The 27,983-nt window shown below is 41.1% G+C and overlaps 1 protein-coding gene across 9 annotated transcripts in view; it reads right to left on the minus strand.

The window, feature by feature from the left end:
* Window positions 1-27,983, minus strand: part of LOC110526709 (cell migration inducing hyaluronidase 1) — a 166,826-nt gene that overhangs the window by 36,882 nt on the left and 101,961 nt on the right. For all 9 annotated transcript variants that reach the window (XM_036963443.1, XM_036963445.1, XM_036963444.1 and 6 more), the window contains 3 exons: window positions 8,691-8,860; window positions 3,858-4,067; window positions 1,374-1,579 (listed from right to left, as the gene is read on the minus strand). In XM_036963443.1, the coding sequence (XP_036819338.1) occupies window positions 1,374-1,579; window positions 3,858-4,067; window positions 8,691-8,860 (586 nt within the window). The remainder of the gene's footprint in view (window positions 1-1,373; window positions 1,580-3,857; window positions 4,068-8,690; window positions 8,861-27,983) is intronic.

The following is a 27,983-nucleotide window of genomic DNA, read 5'->3' on the forward strand; positions in this document are numbered from 1 at the left end:
AGAACATTTCCTATGTACGCCTGACGTATCCATATTTAACAGACACTTCGAGAACAAAGGGAACAAGCTACAACTACGAAATACTTTGATCTCTGGTGGACAAACCAGAGACTTTCTGTCAACTGACTCTCCAGCAGACGGACCGGCGATTTCAACAGAGAGACAACAAAGGTATACACTCGTAAATATGTCAAATGCAACCTCTTTTCTAATGAGCGGCTGTTCATGTGCAAAGTACTAGCATTTCCATGAGCCTAGTTACCAGCTGTGTGTACGATAGTAGAGTCCTTTGTCTTTTCTCCCGCTCTTTCTCACATGCCCCTCCCTTTTCATTTGGTGTAACAAGCCGTCATATCGGTTTAGTCCACTAGGGACTTTTCATTCTATCATGTTAGCAACCAATGTATAACCTATCCTGTGTGTTTATGTACTTCTGTGTGATTATTTAGTTACTTAGTAAATAAGTAATAAAGCCAATTGGTATATCGCTGATTCATAATTTATGCTAGCGTTCGTGCAGATATCCAAGAGTTTGCGACATTCGGAATATGACTGATGAGGTAATAGATGAATAAGTGACTGTAATCGATAAGATATGAAAATATATGAAGAGAGTTAAATTCGGGAAAGAGTAACTCTTTAAACAACACACACAACAGCACTATGTAGGGAATAGGATGCCATTTGGGATGCAGCCCTAGTAACCGACAACTAGATAAAACTCTAGTTGTCGATTTTAACACTCAAATGAATGTAGGATCCAGACTTTTAGCCAAACCTCTAGCCTTAGAATCACAACCTAATTGGTTTTGCAAAGGGAATAGAGAACATCAGTCGGTAATAAGCAGTGTGTGTGTGTGTGTGTGTGTGTGTGTGTGTGTGTGTGTGTGTGAGTGTATGTGTGTGTGTGTGTGTGTGTGTGTGTATGTGTGTGTGAGTGTATGTGCGTGTGTGTGTGTGCGTGTGTGTGTGTGATTTAAGGTAAGATAGGGTAAAGCTCAGTCTTATTGCAGTGATGTATCTTCTGGCTGAGCGTGTCTCTTATGCATTAATCATACTCTGTCTCTCTAACACCAGAGATAGCAGGTTACCACGGGGACAGACATATCAGTTCAGAGGACTCTATTTATACGCAGCAGACATGATAAAGAGATAAGTGTGTGTGTACATGTATCTCTCTACCTGTTGCTGACTGTATATATCCCTCTTACATATGCGTGTATCTATCTATATATGTAGATGTGAAGTCAGCCCTAGACGCTGATCTTGGGTCAGTTTTGCATCTTCCCCACTAATATTTAAGGTTTGGATTGCGTGAAGGGAAACTGATCCTAGATCTGAACCTAGGGGACACTTCTATTGATCTCCTCTACCTGCAGTCTTGTCGTGGGTTGGCCACATATCCGGGGAAGGCTCCCTGTGTGATATCGCGACACATCTTGCTGTCCCTGTCGGAGGGCAGCAGGGTACCAGCTCTGATCATCAGCCCCAGGCAGTGGTCAAAAGTGTTCCTCTCCTCAGGACCGTCCTCAGTGAAGAAACAATGTCCCAGAGCATCATAGCCCACCACGTCCTTTACCTGGTAAGACAGAGAGAGGGGGGAGGGAGAGAGAGGGGAGCGAGAGAGGGGGGGGGGGGAGAGGGTGGGAGAGAGAGAGGTGGGAGGGACAGAGAGGAGGGCGAGAGAAAGTGAGGGGGAGAGAGAGAGAGGGGGCAGGGAGAGGGGGGAGAGAGAGAGAGGGAGGGACAGAGAGAGGGTGGGAGAGAGAGAGAGGGGGGAGGGAGGGAGAGAGAGAGGGGGAGAGAGAGAGAGAGGAGGAGAGAGAGAGAGAGGGAGGGAGAGGAAGGGAGAGAGAGAGTGAGTGAGGGAGAGAGAGAGTGAGTGGGGGAGAGAGAGGGGGGCGAGTGAGAGAGAGAGAGAGAGAGAGAGAGAGAGAGAGAGAGAGAGAGAGAGAGAGAGAGAGAGAGAGAGAGAGAAACACCAGGGTTGGGGTCAATTCCATTTAAATTCCAGTCAATTCAAGGAGTACGCAGAATTTCCAATTCCAATACCTTCAATGCTTTTCAATGAGGAACATTTGAAATTGGAATTTGGTTTAGTCCTACTTTCTGAATTGACAGGAATAACCCCAACCCTGACAAACCATGCACACATTTATTTTGAATGGCACAGATGCATGTCTGAAGGAAGTGGTTTTCCTTCTATGTCTCTTCTCTGTCATCTGCACTGGGCTAAAAACCCAATCTCAGCAGATGGTGTGAAACACATCATTCCACTGAGCTACACCATTTAAAGAAAGATATTACTCTGCCTGCCACACTAGCTAGCTAGCTTATCTCACCTCTTCTTTGCGATTGGTTCCTGGAAGTCTCCTCATTTGAGAACAGTTCACCAAACTAAAGACTGTATTAGCCTGTTGAGCTAAATCATGTGGTGCTAACCCCCGTCTTCATGTCTATGGAGATATTCTGACATCTGATAAAGGAAAGGAGACCAGGGCCTGAGGAGACCTGGGCCTGAGGAGACCTGGGCCTGAGGAGACCAGGGCCTGAGTCTCAAATGGGACCCTATTCTCTATCTAGTGCATTATTTTAAACCAGGGCCCATAGGGACCAGGGCCCCTATTCCACCATGTAGGGAATAGAATAGGGTACTAATTGGGCCGAAGCCGAAGCAGAGAGATAACATCTCAGAGAATTCAGTATCTCACCATCTATCTTCCATTTCCTTCTAACGCCTGAAGAGTGACAGGACACAGTTGTGTTCTATCCAGTTTGTACCCAATTTTCAGGAGCCTTGGTTTAGATACGCCATGTTGGGTAGCAACAGCACATCTCCTCGTTATGGCAACGGATAGATTCTCTGATTGCCGTGGCAACACAACAGGACACCTTTAACAACCCTCCAACACATACGCACGTGCACGAGGTTGGGCGAAGATGAGCTTGCATGAGCCCACACACACACACACACACACACACACACACACACACACAATCCCACCTTAGTCTCCGACAGACTGTTCTCATAGAATTCTAGCTAGAAGCAATTATCTTCTTTTGTGCGTAATTCTATTTATTTGCTCTGTCTGTGACCCTGTAACGTCCACAGATCATCATGTCCCTGGGTTCACAACAGTAATTAGCAACATGCATAATCATGAATATGGTTATTATCATCATTAGAATTCCATAGGTGGCTCGGATTTTTAGCAAAGACAGTGAAATTACACCACAGGTAAGTTTCATGAAACCCTTGTAGCTCAACCTGGATAAGGTTACAAAATTCCAGCAACTTTCCCAAAATTACCAGGTTTTCTAGAAGTCCTGGTTCAAAGATTCCCGGAATCAGGATTTCTGAAAAACCTGGGAATTTGGGGAAAGTTAGCAGAATTTTTCAACCCAAGATGTGGAGGGTTATAACGTCTCTCAACAACTCAGCTACAGCCCTTAGAGAGTAACGCTAATAAAATTGATGTGTTTGACTGTACTTTTTCTGTGCCTCCGTGAACGGAAGAAACCTGTCAAGTGAGGTTGGAAAATCTTTCTGTGAATGTGCTAACCCTACTGGTTCAGTTCAATGACTTTACACCTGGGATCCGAAAAACAGCTGTCACCCTGCCACTTGTTTGGTATACAGCTTATATTTGGGGTTCTGCTGGGGTAAGACAGTTGATCTAACAGAAGACCTCTTTAACCACACACACACACACACACACACACACACACACACACACGGTGGAGAGGCTGGGCGAAGGCGGGTGTTGTCGTGACAACTGAATGGCCGATCAGCAGCACTTTTATACACTCAAATGCATGGAACCAAATGTCCAAGTGTGTGCATGCATATAACTCACCAGTAGGCCGTTAGAGCCGTGCACAGTGACACAGCGGGAGAAGGTGTGGTGGATGGACAGATCGCTGACGGAGGTGGGGGGATCGTAGCCTCCCTTCTGGTCCACGTCTCCGTTCATATGGAAGTGGACAGGGTAGTGACCCATAGACTGTTGACCCATGTGCTGCAGCTCTACACCGGACACATGCACAGACTTAAAGCCACGCTCCACCTGGGAGGGAGATATGTGGGGAGAGGGGGAGAGTGAGACAGTTAGAAAGTGAGACCGCCAGAGAGTGAGACTGCTAGAGAGTGAGATCGTTAGAGTGAGACCACTAGAGAGTGAGACCACTAGAGAGTGAGACCACTAGAGAGTGAGACCGCCAGAGAGTGATACCGCCAGAGAGTGAGACCGTTAGAGTGAGACCACTAGAGAGTGAGACCACTAGAGAGTGAGACCGCCAGAGAGTGAGACCGCCAGAGAGTGAGACCACTAGAGACTGAGACCGTTAGAGTGAGACCACTAGAGAGTGAGACCACTAGAGAGTGAGACCACCAGAGAGGGAGACCGCTAGAGTGAGACCGCTAGAGTGAGACTACTAGAGAGTGAGACCACTAGAGAGTGAGACCGCCAGAGAGTGTGCCAGCCAGAGAGTGAGACCGCTAGAGAGTGAGACCGCCAGAGAGTGTGCCAGCCAGAGAGTGAGACCGCTAGAGAGTGAGACCGCCAGAGAGTGAGACCGCTAGAGTGAGACCGTTAGAGTGAGACTACTAGAGAGTGAGACCACTAGAGAGTGAGACCGCCAGAGAGTGTGCCAGCCAGAGAGTGAGACCGCTAGAGAGTGAGACCGCCAGAGAGACCACTAGAGAGTAAGATCGCTAGAGAGTGAGACCGCCAGAGAGTGTGCCAGCCAGAGAGTGAGACCACTAGAGAGTGAGACCACTAGAGAGTGAGACCGCTAGAGAGTGTGCCAGCCAGAGAGTGAGACCGCCAGAGAGTGAGACCACTAGAGAGTGAGACCGGTAGAGTGAGACCACTAGAGAGTGAGACCACTAGAGAGTGAGACCGCCAGAGAGTGAGACCGCTAGAGTGAGACCGTTAGAGTGAGACCGTTAGAGTGAGACCACTAGAGAGTGAGACCGCCAGAGAGTGTGCCAGCCAGAGAGTGAGACCGCCAGAGAGTGAGACCACTAGAGAGTGAGACCGTTAGAGTGAGACCACTAGAGTGAGACCACTAGAGAGTGAGACCGCCAGAGAGTGAGACCGCTAGAGTGAGACCGCTAGAGTGAGACTACTAGAGAGTGAGACCACTAGAGAGTGAGACCGCCAGAGAGTGAGACCGCTAGAGTGAGACCGCCAGAGAGTGAGACCGCTAGAGTGAGACCGTTAGAGTGAGACTACTAGAGAGTGAGACCACTAGAGAGTGAGACCGCCAGAGAGTGTGCCAGCCAGAGAGTGAGACCGCTAGAGAGTGAGACCGCTAGAGTGAGACCGTTAGAGTGAGACTACTAGAGAGTGAGACCACTAGAGAGTGAGACCGCCAGAGAGTGTGCCAGCCAGAGAGTGAGACCACTAGAGAGTGAGACCGCCAGAGAGACCACTAGAGAGTGAGATCGCTAGAGAGTGAGACCGCCAGAGAGTGTGCCAGCCAGAGAGTGAGACCATTAGAGAGTGAGACCACTAGAGAGTGAGACCGCTAGAGAGTGTGCCAGCCAGAGAGTGAGACCGCCAGAGAGTGAGACCACTAGAGAGTGAGACCGTTAGAGTGAGACCACTAGAGAGTGAGACCACTAGAGAGTGAGACCGCCAGAGAGTGAGACCGCTAGAGTGAGACCGTTAGAGTGAGACCACTAGAGAGTGAGACCACTAGAGAGTGAGACCGCCAGAGAGTGTGCCAGCCAGAGAGTGAGACCGCCAGAGAGTGAGACCACTAGAGAGTGAGACCGTTAGAGTGAGACCACTAGAGAGTGAGACCACTAGAGAGTGAGACCGCCAGAGAGTGAGACCGCCAGAGAGTGAGACCGTTAGAGTGAGACCACTAGAGAGTGATACCACTAGAGAGTGAGACCGCCAGAGAGTGTGCCAGCCAGAGAGTGAGACCGCTAGAGAGTGTGCCAGCCAGAGAGACCACTAGAGAGTGAGACCGCCAGAGAGTGTGCCAGCCAGAGAGTGTGCCAGCCAGAGAGACCGCTAGAGAGTGAGACCGCTAGAGAGTGAGAGCCGCTAGAGAGTGAGACCGCTAGAGGGTGAGACCGCTAGAGAGTGAGACCGATATGGTGAGACCGCTAGAGAGTGAGACCGCTAGAGAGTGAGACCGCTAGAGAGTGAGACCGATATGGTGGGACCGCTAGAGAGTGAGACCGCTAGAGAGTGAGACCGCTAGAGAATGAGACCGATATGGTGAGACCGCTAGAGAGTGAGACCGCTAGAGAGTGATACTGCTAGAGAGTGAGACCGCTAGAGAGTGAGACCGATATGGTGAGACTGCTAGAGAGTGAGCCCGCCAGAGAGTGAGACCGCTAGAGAGTGAGACCGCTAGAGTGAGACCGATATGGTGAGACCGCTAGAGTGTGAGACCGCTAGAGAGTGAGACCACTAGAGAGTGAGACCGATATGGTGAGACCGCTAGAGAGTGAGACCGCCAGAGAGTGAGACCGCTAGAGAGTGAGACAGGAGAATTTGAATGTGAAAGAAGCAGTGAAAGTGTGAGAGATTGAGTAGGAGACAGATAAAAAGATAGCGAGAGTTTCCATGCATGAGAGACTAATCAAATCGTTTCCATAATTCTTCATTAAAATGTGGTTGACTAGAATGTAATGGGAAGAATTTGCAGGCAGTGGAGATGGACGTGGCTCCATTCCATACTAGCTGTGGATCTTCTCCTGGGTTGCGTCCCAAATGAGAGCCCTGCATTTCCTGGTCAAAAGTTCTGCACTATTATAGGGTGGCATTTGGGACACAGCCCAGGTCCTATGACTGACAGCTTCAATAAACAGCTGTCTATTGAACAGGATGCAGTCCAACTCATTCTAAAGACTATGCCAGTGTGTGTGTGTGTGTGTGTGTGTGTGTGTGTGTGTGTGTGTGTGTGTGTGTGTGTGTCTGTCTGTCTATCTCCCTCCTACATTGCGCTTCACACTTTGTTCCTGTGCTGTAAATAAAATTTGCCTTCATTTAGACGGAACTCAATCAAAAGAGCTTCCAAGAAACTTTCACTCATTGGAAATGTTCTGCCAAACCTAATTACAGTAATGGCAAACAACATAATACAAGAAACTCTCCCAATGTGACACTCCCTGTCGGCAAAGTGAGAATTGTTTATTTGTGCAAACCTTAGCCTGCCTGCTTGCTTAAATCAGGGTTGGTATTTGGCATTGATATTATCCATAGCTGTTATGGTGCTGTGTGTGTGTGTGTGTGTGTGTGTGTGTGTGTGTGTGTGTGTGTGTGTGTGTGTGTGTGTGTGTGTGTGTGTGTGTGTGTGTGTCTGCCTGTCTATCTGTCATAGAATCACACTGGCCTAATGACAGCCGACATACCACTGTCTTAACGATGATATTACAGATGTCATTGACATATTGCGTCACCATATGTCATCTGATGACAGTCATGACCCAAACCAGATCATTACTGTAATAATCTAGTTGGCTGGCGTGTGTGACAGTCTCAGCCCTCTCTGTCCTAACTGTGCTCCCCAGACTCTGGGCGTCTAGCCATGCTAGACGGGGATGGAAGGGTTGTACTTTCTAACTAAACATCTGATTATAACTAAACTCTAGAAACTTTTCCCTTACCCTCACCTAACCTGTAAGGACAATAGATGAGCTCAGTTTCTTAATGTAACCTTTATGTTAACTGGACAGTATAGCCCAAAACAATAGCCCATTTCTTCTGGTGAAGGCCTCAAGGTACTGAATAAACAGACCAGAAAGACATGATCAGGGCTGCAAAACTCTGGTAACCTCACAGACTGTAGCCCTTTCCTACAGACTGTGGCCCTTTCAATGACCTTGAGGCCTCATGGGTGGAAGGTTACGAATATTATTCATAATTAATAAACATTATTTCAAAAACCCACCAAAAATCCGGTGTTTCTATGTCAAGCGGTTTTGTTATATTTCAGTCATCTGTAATGCATTTGAAGTGTAATATTGGGATGCAAACTCAACATTTAACACATTTCAACTGTATATCTGACATGGTACAGGTGTCTTCTTTTTTTATCCCATAACCATGTGTGTGAGGTGTATACTTTGTTTCAAAGTAGAATTGTTTAAGACTACCAAGAAACACTCTGTGTGACCTTGATTTAGCCCACCGCTGTAAAAGGTTAAGGAAGTTAAGCCCTACACACAATATCTACAAGTTTGGATCAGTGGAAGGATACATAAAAGATGAAAGTAGATGGAAGGACAAAGAGAGGATGTAGGGGTTTATGGAAGGATGAAGAGAAGATGTAGGGGATTATGGAAGGATGAAGAGAAGATGTAGGGGTTTATGGAAGGATGAAGAGAAGATGTAGGGGTTTATGGAAGGATGAAGAGATGTAGGGGTTTATGGAAGGATGAAGCGAGGATGAAGGGGTTTATGGAAGGATGAAGAGAAGATGTAGGGGTTTATGGAAGGATGAAGAGAAGATGTAGGGGTTTATGGAAGGATGAAGAGAAGATTTAGGGGTTTATGGAAGGATGAAGAGAAGATGTAGGGGTTTATGGAAGGATGAAGAGAAGATGTAGGGGTTTATGGAAGGATGAAGAGAGGATGAATGGGTGGACGGATGAATAAAGTAAAGGTGTAGATAGAGGGATAAATAGATAGATTGGAGGGGTAGATTCGAACAATTAATTAAATTACCTTCACGTGTCCTCCAAAAGTGTCAAAGGCGAAGAACTTGCAGGCCTCGTTGCCGTAGCAACCAGGTTCCATCTCGCCGCGCACCAGGATGTTGCGACTCAGCAGGCCGACCTCTGCCCTCATGTCCACCCCATCCACCTCCTCACCCATGTGGAGGAACACTGGCTTACCTACACACACACACAAGCACACACGCACGCACACACATAAAGAGTTAGAACATACCTTGCAGCACACACACACACACAAAGAGTTAGAACACATCTGGCAACACACACAGACATACGAATGCACATGTACACACACACATACACACACACACACACACCAGGGTTTCCGTTAGCAGGTAATTTCCGGCTTTTGGCCGATAAAATAAATGAAAAGCCGATAAAATTGGAGTCAGCCAAATTGTCCGGGGCTGGTCTGCTGCTGAGGAGAGTGAGAGAGGAGCCTTGGCCTAAGATACTGTTGATTGTGAAGATGGAGCCTTTTTTCATCGAAGTAAAATGAAAATTAGAGAGTAGTGAAAAGCCTACATGGCGGGGCGCCAGACTGCCACCATTTAGTCTCGCTGGGCGAGTTAAAACATGTATTGGTCTCATCTGTGCGAGCTGCACATTACTTTACCTCACTCAAAATGTCTTCGTTTTTATGAGGGTGAAACCATGATTTGGTGAAACAGTAAATTACATTATCCTCATGATTCCTGTAATGAAAGTGTCTGCCTACCTGCCCCTGTTTCGCTGGGGCCTGCTGCTATGTTGAGCGAGGCACTCTCTCTCTCCTTTTCAGAGGGAAAAATGCTCCAGGAGAAAGAAAAGTTATGTATAACACTTTTAAATCCAATTGTGGGGAAAACACAGCTATCCTGTTGTCAAAGGTGGAGAGAGGATGTTCTCAGCTTTCTGTAGATATACTTTTTATTTCTTCGAGCGCAAAAGCAACTATTTTACAAACAAGATATTTGCTTTGAAACTATTCTACAAACAAGACATTCAATATGGCTGTGAGATATGGAGCACACTAAATGTGGATTGGCCATTGCGAGTGCATAGATGTTTGTTTTTACATTAAATGTACTGTAATAGTAGCGGTGGGTATTATCTGTAGAGATAGTGACCTAGCAGTTGGGTTTTGTTTTTACATTAAATGTACTGTAATAGTAGCGGTGGGTATTATCTGTAGAGATAGTGACATAGTAGTTGGGTTTTGTTTTTACATTAAATGTACTGTAATAGTAGTGGTGGGTATTATCTGTAGAGATAGTGACATAGTAGTTGGGTTTTGTTTTTACATTAAATGTACTGTAATAGTAGTGGTGGGTATTATCTGTAGAGATAGTGACATAGTAGTTGGGTTTTGTTTTTACATTAAATGTACTGTAATAGTAGTGGTGGGTATTATCTGTAGAGATAGTGACATAGTAGTTGGGTTTTGTTTTTACATTAAATGTACTGTAATAGTAGCGGTGGGTATTATCTGTAGAGATAGTGACATAGTAGTTGGGTTTTGTTTTTACATTAAATGTACTGTAATAGTAGTGGTGGGTATTATCTGTAGAGATAGTGACATAGTAGTTGGGTTTTGTTTTTACATTAAATGTACTGTAATAGCAGTGGTGGGTATTATCTGTAGAGATAGTGACATAGTAGTTGGGTTTTGTTTTTACATTAAATGTACTGTAATAGCAGTGGTGGGTATTATCTGTAGAGATAGTGACCTAGCAGTTGGGTTTTGTTTTTACATTAAATGTACTGTAATAGTAGCGGTGGGTATTATCTGTAGAGATAGTGACCTAGCAGTTGGGTTTTGTTTTTACATTAAATGTACTGTCATGACGTGGCCCTCTTTGGGGATAGCAAGTACCATCCTCCTCTCTCTGCACCATCCCCCTCTCTCTCGCACCACCTCTCTCTCTTCCCCATACACCCAGGCTCTGTTATCGCAGGTCATAAATTCCTAGAGGAGTCTCTCTCCTCATGGCCAGAGTGCAGAGAGAGGTTTCAAAGGAGAACAAAGGAACCTCTTCTCCATCATTACCATCACTCTGTTTATACAAGAGTCTCAGTTGTGAGGCTTGCATCTAATTGTTGTATAAAATGAATGAGTAAAAATGAAACTATTTGGGAAATGATTATTATTATAAACTGTTTAATCAATGACACCCCAATTTCCTTTGGAGTTTAACTAAGTCAAAGGCCCGCCCCATGAGCACAGACATTGATCTGGTGTCATGGGACAGCCCTTTTCTACTGTTCTGGCTATAACCCCCTCCTTGGGAATTTCCCTTTAGACCAGTACCTCGATCACAGAGGGAGATATGGTTTGAGTGGAGATCCAAGCTTACCTTGATTACCTAGAGGGATAAGGATTGAGTAGAGACCATAAATCTGAGTATAAGCTAAGGTTGTAATGGTTGTTGAAACTCTGAGACTATCGATACCTACAGAATAAGAGCAAATCTTTGATACTAATTACTAGTCTGCAGCTAGGAATTCTATACCATTGAATGCGAAGGCCGACAACCGCCGAAACATCTAGTCTATAACAACATTTCTGAATGGGACTCTGAAGTATCCATTCTAACCACGAATAATGAGCGGATGAACTTCCAACAGAAAGAAGGACGATTCCAACAGAGATCACGACAACACACTGAGCGTAAATATATATATTGATTGCAATTATTCCCGAATGAGTGAGCATTCATGTGCAAAGGATTAGTATTTCAATTGTTATAATTATCAACTATGTAGTTAGTGTCTTTTGTCTTTCGTGCCCTTCTCAGTCCCTTTGTCTACCAAGCCGCCATACCGGTTAAGCCCACTAGGGCACATACCCTATCATTTCCTTGTAACCATATCTACTTTGTTTGTTTGTTGATACATTTCTGTGATCATTTAGTTAGTTAATAAATAAATGATTGAGACAATTGGTGTATGGATGATTCATAGTGAAGACTGGGTTTGTGCAGATAACCAACAATTTATGACGTTTGGAATGAGACTAACGTGAGGTAAAGAATCATTCATTCATTAGAAGACTAATTGATCAGATTTTAAAATATCTGAAAGTTATATTAGGAAAATTATAACTTTGTAATCTGAATATTTTCCTTGGTTCCCCGACTTCCTAGTTAATTACATTTACGTGATTAGTTTAATCACATAATAATAATTACAGAGAATTGATTTGATAAAATAACAGTCTTCAGTTTAATGATGCCAAAGACACGACAGTACTGTTAGATTAATACATGGTTACTAGCGGTGGGTATTATCTGTAGAGATAGTGACATAGTAGTTGGGTTTTGTTTTTACATTAAATGTACTGTAATAGCAGTGGTGGGTATTATCTGTAGAGATAGTGACATAGTAGTTGGGTTTTGTTTTACATTAAATGTACTGTAATAGTAGTGGTGGGTATTATCTGTAGAGATAGTGACATAGTAGTTGGGTTTTGTTTTACATTAAATGTACTGTAATAGCAGTGGTGGGTATTATCTGTAGAGATAGTGACATAGTAGTTGGGTTTTGTTTTTACATTAAATGTACTGTAATAGCAGTGGTGGGTATTATCTGTAGAGATAGTGACATAGTAGTTGGGTTTTGTTTTACATTAAATGTACTGTAATAGTAGCGGTGGGTATTATCTGTAGAGATAGTGACATAGTAGTTGGGTTTTGTTTTTACATTAAATGTACTGTAATAGCAGTGGTGGGTATTATCTGTAGAGATAGTGACATAGTAGTTGGGTTTTGTTTTTACATTAAATGTACTGTAATAGTAGTGGTGGGTATTATCTGTAGAGATAGTGACATAGTAGTTGGGTTTTGTTTTTACATTAAATGTACTGTAATAGTAGCGGTGGGTATTATCTGTAGAGATAGTGACATAGTAGTTGGGTTTTGTTTTACATTAAATGTACTGTAATAGTAGCGGTGGGTATTATCTGTAGAGATAGTGACCTAGTAGTTGGGTTTTGTTTTTACATTAAATGTACTGTAATAGGTGGGTATTATCTGTAGAGATAGTGACATAGTAGTTGGGTTTTGTTTTTACATTAAATGTACTGTAATAGCAGTGGTGGGTATTATCTGTAGAGATAGTGACATAGTAGTTGGGTTTTGTTTTACATTAAATGTACTGTAATAGGTGGGTATTATCTGTAGAGATAGTGACATAGTAGTTGGGTTTTGTTTTTACATTAAATGTACTGTAATAGCAGTGGTGGGTATTATCTGTAGAGATAGTGACATAGTAGTTGGGTTTTGTTTTTACATTAAATGTACTGTAATAGTAGCGGTGGGTATTATCTGTAGAGATAGTGACATAGTAGTTGGGTTTTGTTTTTACATGAAATGTACTGTAATAGGTGGGTATTATCTGTAGAGATAGTGACATAGTAGTTGGGTTTTGTTTTTACATTAAATGTACTGTAATAGTAGTGGTGGGTATTATCTGTAGAGATAGTGACATAGTAGTTGGGTTTTGTTTTTACATGAAATGTACTGTAATAGGTGGGTATTATCTGTAGAGATAGTGACATAGTAGTTGGGTTTTGTTTTTACATTAAATGTACTGTAATAGTAGTGGTGGGTATTATCTGTAGAGATAGTGACATAGTAGTTGGGTTTTGTTTTTACATTAAATGTACTGTAATAGCAGTGGTGGGTATTATCTGTAGAGATAGTGACATAGTAGTTGGGTTTTGTTTTTACATTAAATGTACTGTAATAGTAGCGGTGGGTATTATCTGTAGAGATAGTGACATAGTAGTTGGGTTTTGTTTTTACATGAAATGTACTGTAATAGTAGCGGTGGGTATTATCTGTAGAGATAGTGACATAGTAGTTGGGTTTTGTTTTTACATTAAATGTACTGTAATAGGTGGGTATTATCTGTAGAGATAGTGACATAGTAGTTGGGTTTTGTTTTTACATTAAATGTACTGTAATAGCAGTGGTGTGTATTATCTGTAGAGATAGTGACATAGTAGTTGGGTTTTGTTTTACATTAAATGTACTGTAATAGGTGGGTATTATCTGTAGAGATAGTGACATAGTAGTTGGGTTTTGTTTTTACATTAAATGTACTGTAATAGCAGTGGTGGGTATTATCTGTAGAGATAGTGACATAGTAGTTGGGTTTTGTTTTTACATTAAATGTACTGTAATAGTAGCGGTGGGTATTATCTGTAGAGATAGTGACATAGTAGTTGGGTTTTGTTTTTACATGAAATGTACTGTAATAGGTGGGTATTATCTGTAGAGATAGTGACATAGTAGTTGGGTTTTGTTTTTACATTAAATGTACTGTAATAGTAGTGGTGGGTATTATCTGTAGAGATAGTGACATAGTAGTTGGGTTTTGTTTTTACATGAAATGTACTGTAATAGGTGGGTATTATCTGTAGAGATAGTGACATAGTAGTTGGGTTTTGTTTTTACATTAAATGTACTGTAATAGTAGTGGTGGGTATTATCTGTAGAGATAGTGACATAGTAGTTGGGTTTTGTTTTTACATTAAATGTACTGTAATAGCAGTGGTGGGTATTATCTGTAGAGATAGTGACATAGTAGTTGGGTTTTGTTTTTACATTAAATGTACTGTAATAGTAGCGGTGGGTATTATCTGTAGAGATAGTGACATAGTAGTTGGGTTTTGTTTTTACATGAAATGTACTGTAATAGTAGCGGTGGGTATTATCTGTAGAGATAGTGACATAGTAGTTGGGTTTTGTTTTTACATTAAATGTACTGTAATAGTAGTGGTGGGTATTATCTGTAGAGATAGTGACATAGTAGTTGGGTTTTGTTTTTACATTAAATGTACTGTAATAGCAGTGGTGGGTATTATCTGTAGAGATAGTGACATAGTAGTTGGGTTTTGTTTTACATTAAATGTACTGTAATAGTAGTGGTGGGTATTATCTGTAGAGATAGTGACATAGTAGTTGGGTTTTGTTTTTACATTAAATGTACTGTAATAGTAGCGGTGGGTATTATCTGTAGAGATAGTGACATAGTAGTTGGGTTTTGTTTTTACATGAAATGTACTGTAATAGGTGGGTATTATCTGTAGAGATAGTGACATAGTAGTTGGGTTTTGTTTTTACATTAAATGTACTGTAATAGTAGTGGTGGGTATTATCTGTAGAGATAGTGACATAGTAGTTGGGTTTTGTTTTTACATGAAATGTACTGTAATAGGTGGGTATTATCTGTAGAGATAGTGACATAGTAGTTGGGTTTTGTTTTTACATTAAATGTACTGTAATAGTAGTGGTGGGTATTATCTGTAGAGATAGTGACATAGTAGTTGGGTTTTGTTTTTACATTAAATGTACTGTAATAGCAGTGGTGGGTATTATCTGTAGAGATAGTGACATAGTAGTTGGGTTTTGTTTTTACATTAAATGTACTGTAATAGTAGCGGTGGGTATTATCTGTAGAGATAGTGACATAGTAGTTGGGTTTTGTTTTTACATGAAATGTACTGTAATAGTAGCGGTGGGTATTATCTGTAGAGATAGTGACATAGTAGTTGGGTTTTGTTTTTACATTAAATGTACTGTAATAGGTGGGTATTATCTGTAGAGATAGTGACATAGTAGTTGGGTTTTGTTTTTACATTAAATGTACTGTAATAGCAGTGGTGGGTATTATCTGTAGAGATAGTGACATAGTAGTTGGGTTTTGTTTTACATTAAATGTACTGTAATAGGTGGGTATTATCTGTAGAGATAGTGACATAGTAGTTGGGTTTTGTTTTTACATTAAATGTACTGTAATAGCAGTGGTGGGTATTATCTGTAGAGATAGTGACATAGTAGTTGGGTTTTGTTTTTACATTAAATGTACTGTAATAGTAGCGGTGGGTATTATCTGTAGAGATAGTGACATAGTAGTTGGGTTTTGTTTTTACATGAAATGTACTGTAATAGGTGGGTATTATCTGTAGAGATAGTGACATAGTAGTTGGGTTTTGTTTTTACATTAAATGTACTGTAATAGTAGTGGTGGGTATTATCTGTAGAGATAGTGACATAGTAGTTGGGTTTTGTTTTTACATGAAATGTACTGTAATAGGTGGGTATTATCTGTAGAGATAGTGACATAGTAGTTGGGTTTTGTTTTTACATTAAATGTACTGTAATAGTAGTGGTGGGTATTATCTGTAGAGATAGTGACATAGTAGTTGGGTTTTGTTTTTACATTAAATGTACTGTAATAGCAGTGGTGGGTATTATCTGTAGAGATAGTGACATAGTAGTTGGGTTTTGTTTTTACATTAAATGTACTGTAATAGTAGCGGTGGGTATTATCTGTAGAGATAGTGACATAGTAGTTGGGTTTTGTTTTTACATGAAATGTACTGTAATAGTAGCGGTGGGTATTATCTGTAGAGATAGTGACATAGTAGTTGGGTTTTGTTTTTACATTAAATGTACTGTAATAGTAGTGGTGGGTATTATCTGTAGAGATAGTGACATAGTAGTTGGGTTTTGTTTTTACATTAAATGTACTGTAATAGCAGTGGTGGGTATTATCTGTAGAGATAGTGACATAGTAGTTGGGTTTTGTTTTACATTAAATGTACTGTAATAGTAGTGGTGGGTATTATCTGTAGAGATAGTGACATAGTAGTTGGGTTTTGTTTTTACATTAAATGTACTGTAATAGCAGTGGTGGGTATTATCTGTAGAGATAGTGACATAGTAGTTGGGTTTTGTTTTACATTAAATGTACTGTAATAGCAGTGGTGGGTATTATCTGTAGAGATAGTGACATAGTAGTTGGGTTTTGTTTTTACATTAAATGTACTGTAATAGTAGTGGTGGGTATTATCTGTAGAGATAGTGACATAGTAGTTGGGTTTTGTTTTTACATTAAATGTACTGTAATAGCAGTGGTGGGTATTATCTGTAGAGATAGTGACATAGTAGTTGGGTTTTGTTTTTACATTAAATGTACTGTAATAGCAGTGGTGGGTATTATCTGTAGAGATAGTGACATAGTAGTTGGGTTTTGTTTTTACATTAAATGTACTGTAATAGGTGGGTATTATCTGTAGAGATAGTGACATAGTAGTTGGGTTTTGTTTTACATTAAATGTACTGTAATAGTAGCGGTGGGTATTATCTGTAGAGATAGTGACATAGTAGTTGGGTTTTGTTTTACATTAAATGTACTGTAATAGGTGGGTATTATCTGTAGAGATAGTGACATAGTAGTTGGGTTTTGTTTTTACATTAAATGTACTGTAATAGCAGTGGTGGGTATTATCTGTAGAGATAGTGACATAGTAGTTGGGTTTTGTTTTACATTAAATGTACTGTAATAGGTGGGTATTATCTGTAGAGATAGTGACATAGTAGTTGGGTTTTGTTTTACATTAAATGTACTGTAATAGCAGTGGTGGGTATTATCTGTAGAGATAGTGACATAGTAGTTGGGTTTTGTTTTTACATTAAATGTACTGTAATAGTAGTGGTGGGTATTATCTGTAGAGATAGTGACATAGTAGTTGGGTTTTGTTTTTACATTAAATGTACTGTAATAGTAGTGGTGGGTATTATCTGTAGAGATAGTGACCTAATAGTTGGGTTTTGTTTTTACATTAAATGTACTGTAATAGTAGCGGTGGGTATTATCTGTAGAGATAGTGACATAGTAGTTGGGTTTTGTTTTTACATTAAATGTACTGTAATAGCAGTGGTGGGTATTATCTGTAGAGATAGTGACATAGTAGTTGGGTTTTGTTTTTACATTAAATGTACTGTAATAGCAGTGGTGGGTATTATCTGTAGAGATAGTGACCTAATAGTTGGGTTTTGTTTTTACATTAAATGTACTGTAATAGTAGCGGTGGGTATTATCTGTAGAGATAGTGACATAGTAGTTGGGTTTTGTTTTTACATTAAATGTACTGTAATAGCAGTGGTGGGTATTATCTGTAGAGATAGTGACATAGTAGTTGGGTTTTGTTTTACATTAAATGTACTGTAATAGCAGTGGTGGGTATTATCTGTAGAGATAGTGACATAGTAGTTGGGTTTTGTTTTTACATTAAATGTACTGTAATAGTAGTGGTGGGTATTATCTGTAGAGATAGTGACATAGTAGTTGGGTTTTGTTTTTACATGAAATGTACTGTAATAGGTGGGTATTATCTGTAGAGATAGTGACATAGTAGTTGGGTTTTGTTTTTACATTAAATGTACTGTAATAGTAGTGGTGGGTATTATCTGTAGAGATAGTGACATAGTAGTTGGGTTTTGTTTTTACATTAAATGTACTGTAATAGCAGTGGTGGGTATTATCTGTAGAGATAGTGACATAGTAGTTGGGTTTTGTTTTTACATTAAATGTACTGTAATAGTAGCGGTGGGTATTATCTGTAGAGATAGTGACATAGTAGTTGGGTTTTGTTTTTACATGAAATGTACTGTAATAGTAGCGGTGGGTATTATCTGTAGAGATAGTGACATAGTAGTTGGGTTTTGTTTTTACATTAAATGTACTGTAATAGGTGGGTATTATCTGTAGAGATAGTGACATAGTAGTTGGGTTTTGTTTTTACATTAAATGTACTGTAATAGCAGTGGTGGGTATTATCTGTAGAGATAGTGACATAGTAGTTGGGTTTTGTTTTACATTAAATGTACTGTAATAGGTGGGTATTATCTGTAGAGATAGTGACATAGTAGTTGGGTTTTGTTTTTACATTAAATGTACTGTAATAGCAGTGGTGGGTATTATCTGTAGAGATAGTGACATAGTAGTTGGGTTTTGTTTTTACATTAAATGTACTGTAATAGTAGCGGTGGGTATTATCTGTAGAGATAGTGACATAGTAGTTGGGTTTTGTTTTTACATGAAATGTACTGTAATAGGTGGGTATTATCTGTAGAGATAGTGACATAGTAGTTGGGTTTTGTTTTTACATTAAATGTACTGTAATAGTAGTGGTGGGTATTATCTGTAGAGATAGTGACATAGTAGTTGGGTTTTGTTTTTACATGAAATGTACTGTAATAGGTGGGTATTATCTGTAGAGATAGTGACATAGTAGTTGGGTTTTGTTTTTACATTAAATGTACTGTAATAGTAGTGGTGGGTATTATCTGTAGAGATAGTGACATAGTAGTTGGGTTTTGTTTTTACATTAAATGTACTGTAATAGCAGTGGTGGGTATTATCTGTAGAGATAGTGACATAGTAGTTGGGTTTTGTTTTTACATTAAATGTACTGTAATAGTAGCGGTGGGTATTATCTGTAGAGATAGTGACATAGTAGTTGGGTTTTGTTTTTACATGAAATGTACTGTAATAGTAGCGGTGGGTATTATCTGTAGAGATAGTGACATAGTAGTTGGGTTTTGTTTTTACATTAAATGTACTGTAATAGTAGTGGTGGGTATTATCTGTAGAGATAGTGACATAGTAGTTGGGTTTTGTTTTTACATTAAATGTACTGTAATAGCAGTGGTGGGTATTATCTGTAGAGATAGTGACATAGTAGTTGGGTTTTGTTTTACATTAAATGTACTGTAATAGTAGTGGTGGGTATTATCTGTAGAGATAGTGACATAGTAGTTGGGTTTTGTTTTTACATTAAATGTACTGTAATAGCAGTGGTGGGTATTATCTGTAGAGATAGTGACATAGTAGTTGGGTTTTGTTTTACATTAAATGTACTGTAATAGCAGTGGTGGGTATTATCTGTAGAGATAGTGACATAGTAGTTGGGTTTTGTTTTTACATTAAATGTACTGTAATAGTAGTGGTGGGTATTATCTGTAGAGATAGTGACATAGTAGTTGGGTTTTGTTTTTACATTAAATGTACTGTAATAGCAGTGGTGGGTATTATCTGTAGAGATAGTGACATAGTAGTTGGGTTTTGTTTTTACATTAAATGTACTGTAATAGCAGTGGTGGGTATTATCTGTAGAGATAGTGACATAGTAGTTGGGTTTTGTTTTTACATTAAATGTACTGTAATAGGTGGGTATTATCTGTAGAGATAGTGACATAGTAGTTGGGTTTTGTTTTACATTAAATGTACTGTAATAGTAGCGGTGGGTATTATCTGTAGAGATAGTGACATAGTAGTTGGGTTTTGTTTTACATTAAATGTACTGTAATAGGTGGGTATTATCTGTAGAGATAGTGACATAGTAGTTGGGTTTTGTTTTTACATTAAATGTACTGTAATAGCAGTGGTGGGTATTATCTGTAGAGATAGTGACATAGTAGTTGGGTTTTGTTTTACATTAAATGTACTGTAATAGGTGGGTATTATCTGTAGAGATAGTGACATAGTAGTTGGGTTTTGTTTTACATTAAATGTACTGTAATAGCAGTGGTGGGTATTATCTGTAGAGATAGTGACATAGTAGTTGGGTTTTGTTTTTACATTAAATGTACTGTAATAGTAGTGGTGGGTATTATCTGTAGAGATAGTGACATAGTAGTTGGGTTTTGTTTTTACATTAAATGTACTGTAATAGTAGTGGTGGGTATTATCTGTAGAGATAGTGACCTAATAGTTGGGTTTTGTTTTTACATTAAATGTACTGTAATAGTAGCGGTGGGTATTATCTGTAGAGATAGTGACATAGTAGTTGGGTTTTGTTTTTACATTAAATGTACTGTAATAGCAGTGGTGGGTATTATCTGTAGAGATAGTGACATAGTAGTTGGGTTTTGTTTTTACATTAAATGTACTGTAATAGCAGTGGTGGGTATTATCTGTAGAGATAGTGACCTAATAGTTGGGTTTTGTTTTTACATTAAATGTACTGTAATAGTAGCGGTGGGTATTATCTGTAGAGATAGTGACATAGTAGTTGGGTTTTGTTTTTACATTAAATGTACTGTAATAGCAGTGGTGGGTATTATCTGTAGAGATAGTGACATAGTAGTTGGGTTTTGTTTTACATTAAATGTACTGTAATAGCAGTGGTGGGTATTATCTGTAGAGATAGTGACCTAGCAGTTGGGTTTTGTTTTTACACTTAATCAGGTGGTGAATTTGGCCCCAAAAATTGGCCTATAATATTAGAGCACATTAAGATGCAAATTCATCTCTATTGAAAGAAATACAATCAGAAAATTCTGAGCACTGTTTTAACAGTAAAATATAACAATATCATAATTGTCAGCTCAAAATGCATGACAATCACTGGGTTAGGTTGGTCATTCAAATATTTAGAATCAGAACATGAAAAGATGACGAAACAACGTATTTCTTCAACAACATCTCAGTAGCCTAACACACTTTTTAATAAAGCACTGTGAATTTTACAGCAATTTGTTTCTATTGCGTAATGCCGCAAATGTTTTTGATTGTGCCACCAAAATCATGGGCTTGTGCCACCAACTGAAAAACTTAGTGTCACCAGTGTCACCGTGGTAACATGTTAGTCTGGAGCCCAGCTACAAGGGAAATGTCCTCTGTATGGACAAGTTTGAATATTGTAGTGAACTAAGATGAGATGGATGTTGAAGCGGCCAAATGCAGTCTACTGTGCAACTGGCTATTCAGGTAGGATGCCATTTTGGACCTTTAAAAAATATGTTTTTATTTTTGTGTGTATTTATAATAATTTGTTTTATCATTATTATTACTGTATATTATAGTTATTATTCTATACCTATTTATTAATATAAATATGCAAACAATGTTTTGTTTAATTCTGTTGAGATATTTTTCTGATTGAACATTCAGGCCTACCAGAGTTACTACTATAATATAACAACATAATGCTGATCTTGATACAAAATATTCCGAAAATGAACGAATTAGCTTTCTTCTGTATGCCAATATCTGTATAGCAGATGCAGTATGCTAACTGACCAGAATAAATACCTTAATGTCGTTGTCTTAAAGCATATTTCTATCTCTGGGGCCCTAAGCTTCCTAAATAGTACTATCATTAAATAGTACCCGCAAAACACCAGTCTCAACATCAACAGTGAAGAGGCGACTCCAGGATGCTGGTCTTCTAGGCAGAGTTGCAAAGATAAAGCCATATCTCAGACTGGCCAATAAAAAGAAAAGATTAAGATGGTCAAAAGAACACAGACACTGGACTATCTGTCGCCTCTTCACTGTTGACGTTGAGACTGGTGTTTTGCAGGTATTATTTAATGAAGCTGCCACTTGAGGACCTTTGAGGCGTCTGTTTCTCAAACTAGACACTCTAATGTGCTTGTCCTCTTGCTCAGTTGTGCACCGGGGCCTCCCACTCCTCTTTCTATGGGGAGGCAGGTTGCAAGATCAAATCCCTGAGCTGACAAGGTAAAAATCTGTCGTTCTACCTCTGAACAAGGCAGTTAACCCACTGTTCCTAGGCCGTCATTGAAAATAAGAATTTGTTCTTAACTGACTTGCCTAGTTAAATAAAGGTAAAATAAATAAAAAAATTCTGGTTAGATCCAGTTTGCGCTGTTGTTATACGAGATCTTCAGCTTCTTGGCAGTTTCTCGCATGGAATAACCTTCATTTCTCAGAACAAGAATAGACTGACAAGTTTCAGAAGTAATTTTGAGACTGTAATCGAACCCACAAATGCTGATGCTCCAGATACGCAGCTAGTCTAAAGACGAGATGGCCGCCTCGCTTCGCGTTCCTAGGAAACTATGCAGTTTTTTGTTTTTTTACGTGTTATTTCTTACATTAGTACCCCAGCTCATCTTAGGTTTCATTACATACAGTCGAGAAGAACTACTGAATATAAGATCAGCATCAACTCACCATCAGTACTACCAAGAATATGTTTTTCGCGACGCGGATCCTGTGTTCTGCCTTACAAACAGGACAACTGAGTGGATTCCATGCAGCGACCCAAAAAAAAAACAACTCCGAAAAAGAGGGAAACGAGGCGGTCTTCTGGTCAGACTCCGGAGACGGGCACATCGTGCACCACTCCCTAGCATTCTTCTTGCCAATGTCCAGTCTCTTGACAACAAGGTTGATGAAATCCGAGCAAGGGTAGCATTCCAGAGGGACATCAGAGACTGTAACGTTCTTTGCTTCACGGAAACGTGGCTCACTGGAGTGGCTCACTGGTTTCTCCACACATCGCGCAGACAGAAACAAACAACTTTCTGGTAAGAAGAGGGGCGGCGGCGTATGCCTCATGACTAACGTGACATGGTGTGATGAAAGAAACATACAGGAACTCAAATCCTTCTGTTCACCTGATTTAGAATTCCTCACAATCAAATGTAGACCGCATTATCTACCAAGAGAATTCTCTTCGATTATAATCACAGCCGTATACATCCCCCCCCAAGCAGACACATCGATGGCTCTGAACGAACTTTATTTAACTCTTTGCAAACTGGAAACCATTCATCCGGAGGCTGCATTCATTGTAGCTGGGGATTTTAACAAGGCTAATCTGAAAACAAGACTCCCTAAATTTTATCAGCATATCGATTGCGCAACCAGGGGTGGAAAGACCTTGGATCATTGTTACTCTAACTTCCGCGACGCATATAAGGCCCTGCCCCGCCCCCCTTTCGGAAAAGCTGACCACGACTCCATTTTGTTGATCCCTGCCTACAGACAGAAACTAAAACAAGAGGCTCCCACGCTGAGGTCTGTCCAACGCTGGTCCGACCAAGCTGACTGCACACTCCAAGACTGCTTCCACCACGTGGACTGGGACATGTTTCGTATTGCGTCAGACAACAACATTGACGAATACGCTGATTCGGTGTGTGAGTTCATTAGAACGTGCGTTGAAGATGTCGTTCCCATAGCAACGATTAAAACATTCCCTAACCAGAAACCGTGGATTGATGGCAGCATTCGCGTGAAACTGAAAGCGCGAACCACTGCTTTTAATCAGGGGAAGGTGTCTGGTAACATGACCGAATACAAACAGTGCAGCTATTCCCTCCGCAAGGCTATCAAACAAGCTAAGCGTCAGTACAGAGACAAAGTAGAATCTCAATTCAACGGCTCAGACACAAGAGGCATGTGGCAGGGTCTACAGTCAATCACGGACTACAGGAAGAAATCCAGCCCAGTCACGGACCAGGATGTCCTGCTCCCAGGCAGACTAAACAACTTTTTTGCCCGCTTTGAGGACAATACAGTGCCACTGACACGGCCGGCAACGAAAACATGCGGTCTCTCCTTCACTGCAGCCGAGGTGAGTAAGACATTTAAACGTGTTAACCCTCGCAAGGCTGCAGGCCCAGACGGCATCCCCAGCCGCGCCCTCAGAGCATGCGCAGACCAGCTGGCCGGTGTGTTTACGGACATATTCAATCAATCCCTATACCAGTCTGCTGTTCCCACATGCTTCAAGAGGGCCACCATTGTTCCTGTTCCCAAGAAAGCTAAGGTAACTGAGCTAAACGACTACCGCCCCGTAGCACTCACTTCCGTCATCATGAAGTGCTTTGAGAGACTAGTCAAGGACCATATCACCTCCACCCTACCTGACACCCTAGACCCACTCCAATTTGCTTACCGCCCAAATAGGTCCACAGACGATGCAATCTCAACCACACTGCACACCGCCCTAACCCATCTGGACAAGAGGAATACCTATGTGAGAATGCTGTTCATTGACTACAGCTCGGCATTCAACACCATAGTACCCTCCAAGCTCGTCATCAAGCTCGAGACCCTGGGTCTCGACCCCGCCCTGTGCAACTGGGTACTGGACTTCCTGACGGGCCGCCCCCAGGTGGTGAGGGTAGGCAACAACATCTCCTCCCCGCTGATCCTCAACACTGGGGCCCCACAAGGGTGCGTTCTGAGCCCTCTCCTGTACTCCCTGTTCACCCACGACTGCGTGGCCACGCACGCCTCCAACTCAATCATCAAGTTTGCGGACGACACAACAGTGGTAGGCTTGATTACCAACAACGACGAGACGGCCTACAGGGAGGAGGTGAGGGCCCTCGGAGTGTGGTGTCAGGAAAATAACCTCACACTCAACGTCAACAAAACTAAGGAGATGATTGTGGACTTCAGGAAACAGCAGAGGGAACACCCCCCTATCCACATCGATGGAACAGTAGTGGAGAGGGTAGCAAGTTTTAAGTTCCTCGGCATACACATCACAGACAAACTGAATTGGTCCACTCACACAGACAGCATTGTGAAGAAGGCGCAGCAGCGCCTCTTCAACCTCAGGAGGCTGAAGAAATTTGGCTTGTCACCAAAAGCACTCACAAACTTCTACAGATGCACAATCGAGAGCATCCTGGCGGGCTGTATCACCGCCTGGTACGGCAACTGCTCCGCCCTCAACCGTAAGGCTCTCCAGAGGGTGGTGAGGTCTGCACAACGCATCACCGGGGGCAAACTACCTGCCCTCCAGGACACCTACACCACCCGATGTCACAGGAAGGCCATAAAGATCATCAAGGACATCAACCACCCGAGCCACTGCCTGTTCACCCCGCTATCATCCAGAAGGCGAGGTCAGTACAGGTGCATCAAAGCTGGGACCGAGAGACTGAAAAACAGCTTCTATCTCAAGGCCATCAGACTGTTAAACAGCCACCACTAACATTGAGTGGCTGCTGCCAACACACTGACACTGACTCAACTCCAGCCACTTTAATAATGGGAATTGATGGGAAATGATGTAAATATATCACTAGCCACTTTAAACAATGCTACCTTATATAATGTTACTTACCCTACATTATTCATCTCATATGCATACGTATATACTGTACTCTATATCATCGACTGTATCCTTATGTAATACATGTATCACTAGCCACTTTAAACTATGCCACTTTGTTTACATACTCATCTCATTTGTACATACTGTACTCGATACCATCTACTGTATCTTGCCTATGCTGCTCTGTACCATCACTCATTCATATATCCTTATGTACATATTTTTTATCCCCTTACACTGTGTACAAGACAGTAGTTTTGGAATTGTTAGTTAGATTACTTGTTGGTTATTACTGCATTGTCGGAACTAGAAGCACAAGCATTTCGCTACACTCGCATTAACATCTGCTAACCATGTGTATGTGACAAATAAAATTTGATTTGATTTGATTTGATTTGATTTGATTTGAAGTCCAGTTTTATTGCTTCTTTAATCAGGACAACAGTTATTAGCAGTGCTAACACAATTGCAAAAGGGTTTTCTAATGACCAACTAGCCTTTTAAATTATAAACTTGGATTAGCTAACACAACATGGCATTGGAACACAGGAGTGATGGTTGCTGATAATGGACCTCTGTCCGCCAATGTAGATATTCCATAAAAAAAACTGCTGTTTCCAGCTACAATAGTCATTTATAACATTAACAACATCTACACTGTATTACTGATCAATTTGATGTTATTTTTAAATGGACAAAAAATTGCTTTAATTTCAAAAACAAGGACATTTCTAAGTGACCAAAACTTTTGAACGGTAGTGTATGTGTTAATATCATACAGTGGACACCTACACCTATAGGTCTATGCATCCAACGCCCTGATGCATTTAGTGCTCTGACTGCTGAACCATGAGGTGGACAATTATTGTTTTAGAAAAGTAAAAAACAATAAAGCAATAGGCTTAAAGTTTAGCATATTCTACACACCCAAACACAGGGAATAGTTGTTTGTAATTAGTTAGGCTGTTTTTAAGGACATGTAAATGTGGCTCATTTGGTCAACATCCCTCGTCTATTGATGGTGCTGGCTTCGTGGGTGGAAGCCCTAATGGGTTATGCTCCCAATCCATATGTCTGATAAATTTAAATCTTCCCTGACACACACACACTGTATGTACGCGCACACACACACACACACACACACACACACACACACACACAAAAGCACTTGCCTGGAAGATGTGAGACCATCACTCTCAGAAGGCAACCAGAGAATGTTTTAGTGTTGTTCTTTAGAGTCAATTTACACTAGTGGGAGAAAATTGCCCTGTGATTTTAGAAGGCCTTTTAGGCTGAAAGTGGAGGGAGAGAAACTAGAGTGCGTGCTTTTGTGTGTGTGTGTGTGTATGCAGGTCCTCTAGAAGTTGGGAGACAGCATCAAAACCGGCCACTAGGGGCAAAAAACAACATTAAAAACTAGTGCCCCACACTGGGATTGAACCCAGTGGTTTCTGTGTGCCTAAATTTAACACATTGGTCACAGAATGTCGTCACTCACTCACACAGGAATCGGTCTGTGAAGGATTTGTCTGTATTTGAATGTGATTGTCTGTCTCTTCAGACATCTCCCTTTAGTCTGAAGATGTCAACACCTCACAGCTGTCACCAGAACCACTCTGTAGTTGGCAGGGCCGCAGACCAAACACACAGAGAGAAAGGGTGAGACATGGGAAGAGATTTAATGGAGGGAGTTTGAGGAAGATGATGAAGGTGGGTGTTAAAGGTCACAGAATGAGTCTGCCAGTCCAGCTACTGGGGAGCTAGATATATGACAGATGACAACTATTAGAGAGGGATTGAGAGAGGAGAGGAATATACACATCACGAGATGAGAGGAGAGAAAGGGAGAGAGGAAATTAGAGAGTGAGAGGAGAGGTTGTGACAAGAACAGCCCACTGTCTGTGACATCTAATGATCCAAGTAGATACTAAAGAAATATTAATGAGTTCAGAACATTCACTTTCCCCAGGTTCAGTCTTCTCTCCTCACTAATGGCATCATATTACATGATTTCTTAAGAGGAGAAAAACATGAAAAAATAACAAGACAAAAAGAGAGGAATCTAAGAAAAGAACAGCTCCTACTGCCCGCCCACACACTAGACACAAACACTACAGTCATTAAATGCCAAAGAGTTATTGAAGAAAAAGAAGAAGAAAGGGAATTAAATGAAAAATAACAGTAAAAGAATCAGAGACACAGCTGGTCACCCACGCATCTCAACCCTCCTTTACTGATAAAACCTTTCTGTGCACAAAGAAAGTGACTGGATCACTTCTCAGGATTTACTCATCAGTACAATAAAGACTGACAGCAATCTCGCACCCATTGTCTCTCTCCACCCTCTTTCTCTCTTTCCTCCGCTCCTGCCCCCGTCTCTCCCAAATGTTAATGATGCGGAGGAGACAGGCAGAGGTAGATACCTGGGTACTGTTGGTTCTGAAATGGTCTGCCTTGAGGGAGCCGTTGGAAAGAATCACGGCCACCTTTTGCCCTGCTACTGGCGCTCCCCTGACAACACTGACGAACTGCATCCTCCACTGACGAACGGAGAGAGTTGGAGAACATACCGTGACCCTATTAGGAATGAGAATTTGTCTGTGACTGTTTATATAACTGTGT

The sequence above is a fragment of the Oncorhynchus mykiss genome, chromosome 26 (genome assembly GCF_013265735.2).
Source record: "Oncorhynchus mykiss isolate Arlee chromosome 26, USDA_OmykA_1.1, whole genome shotgun sequence".
Classification (NCBI taxonomy): domain Eukaryota; kingdom Metazoa; phylum Chordata; class Actinopteri; order Salmoniformes; family Salmonidae; genus Oncorhynchus; species Oncorhynchus mykiss.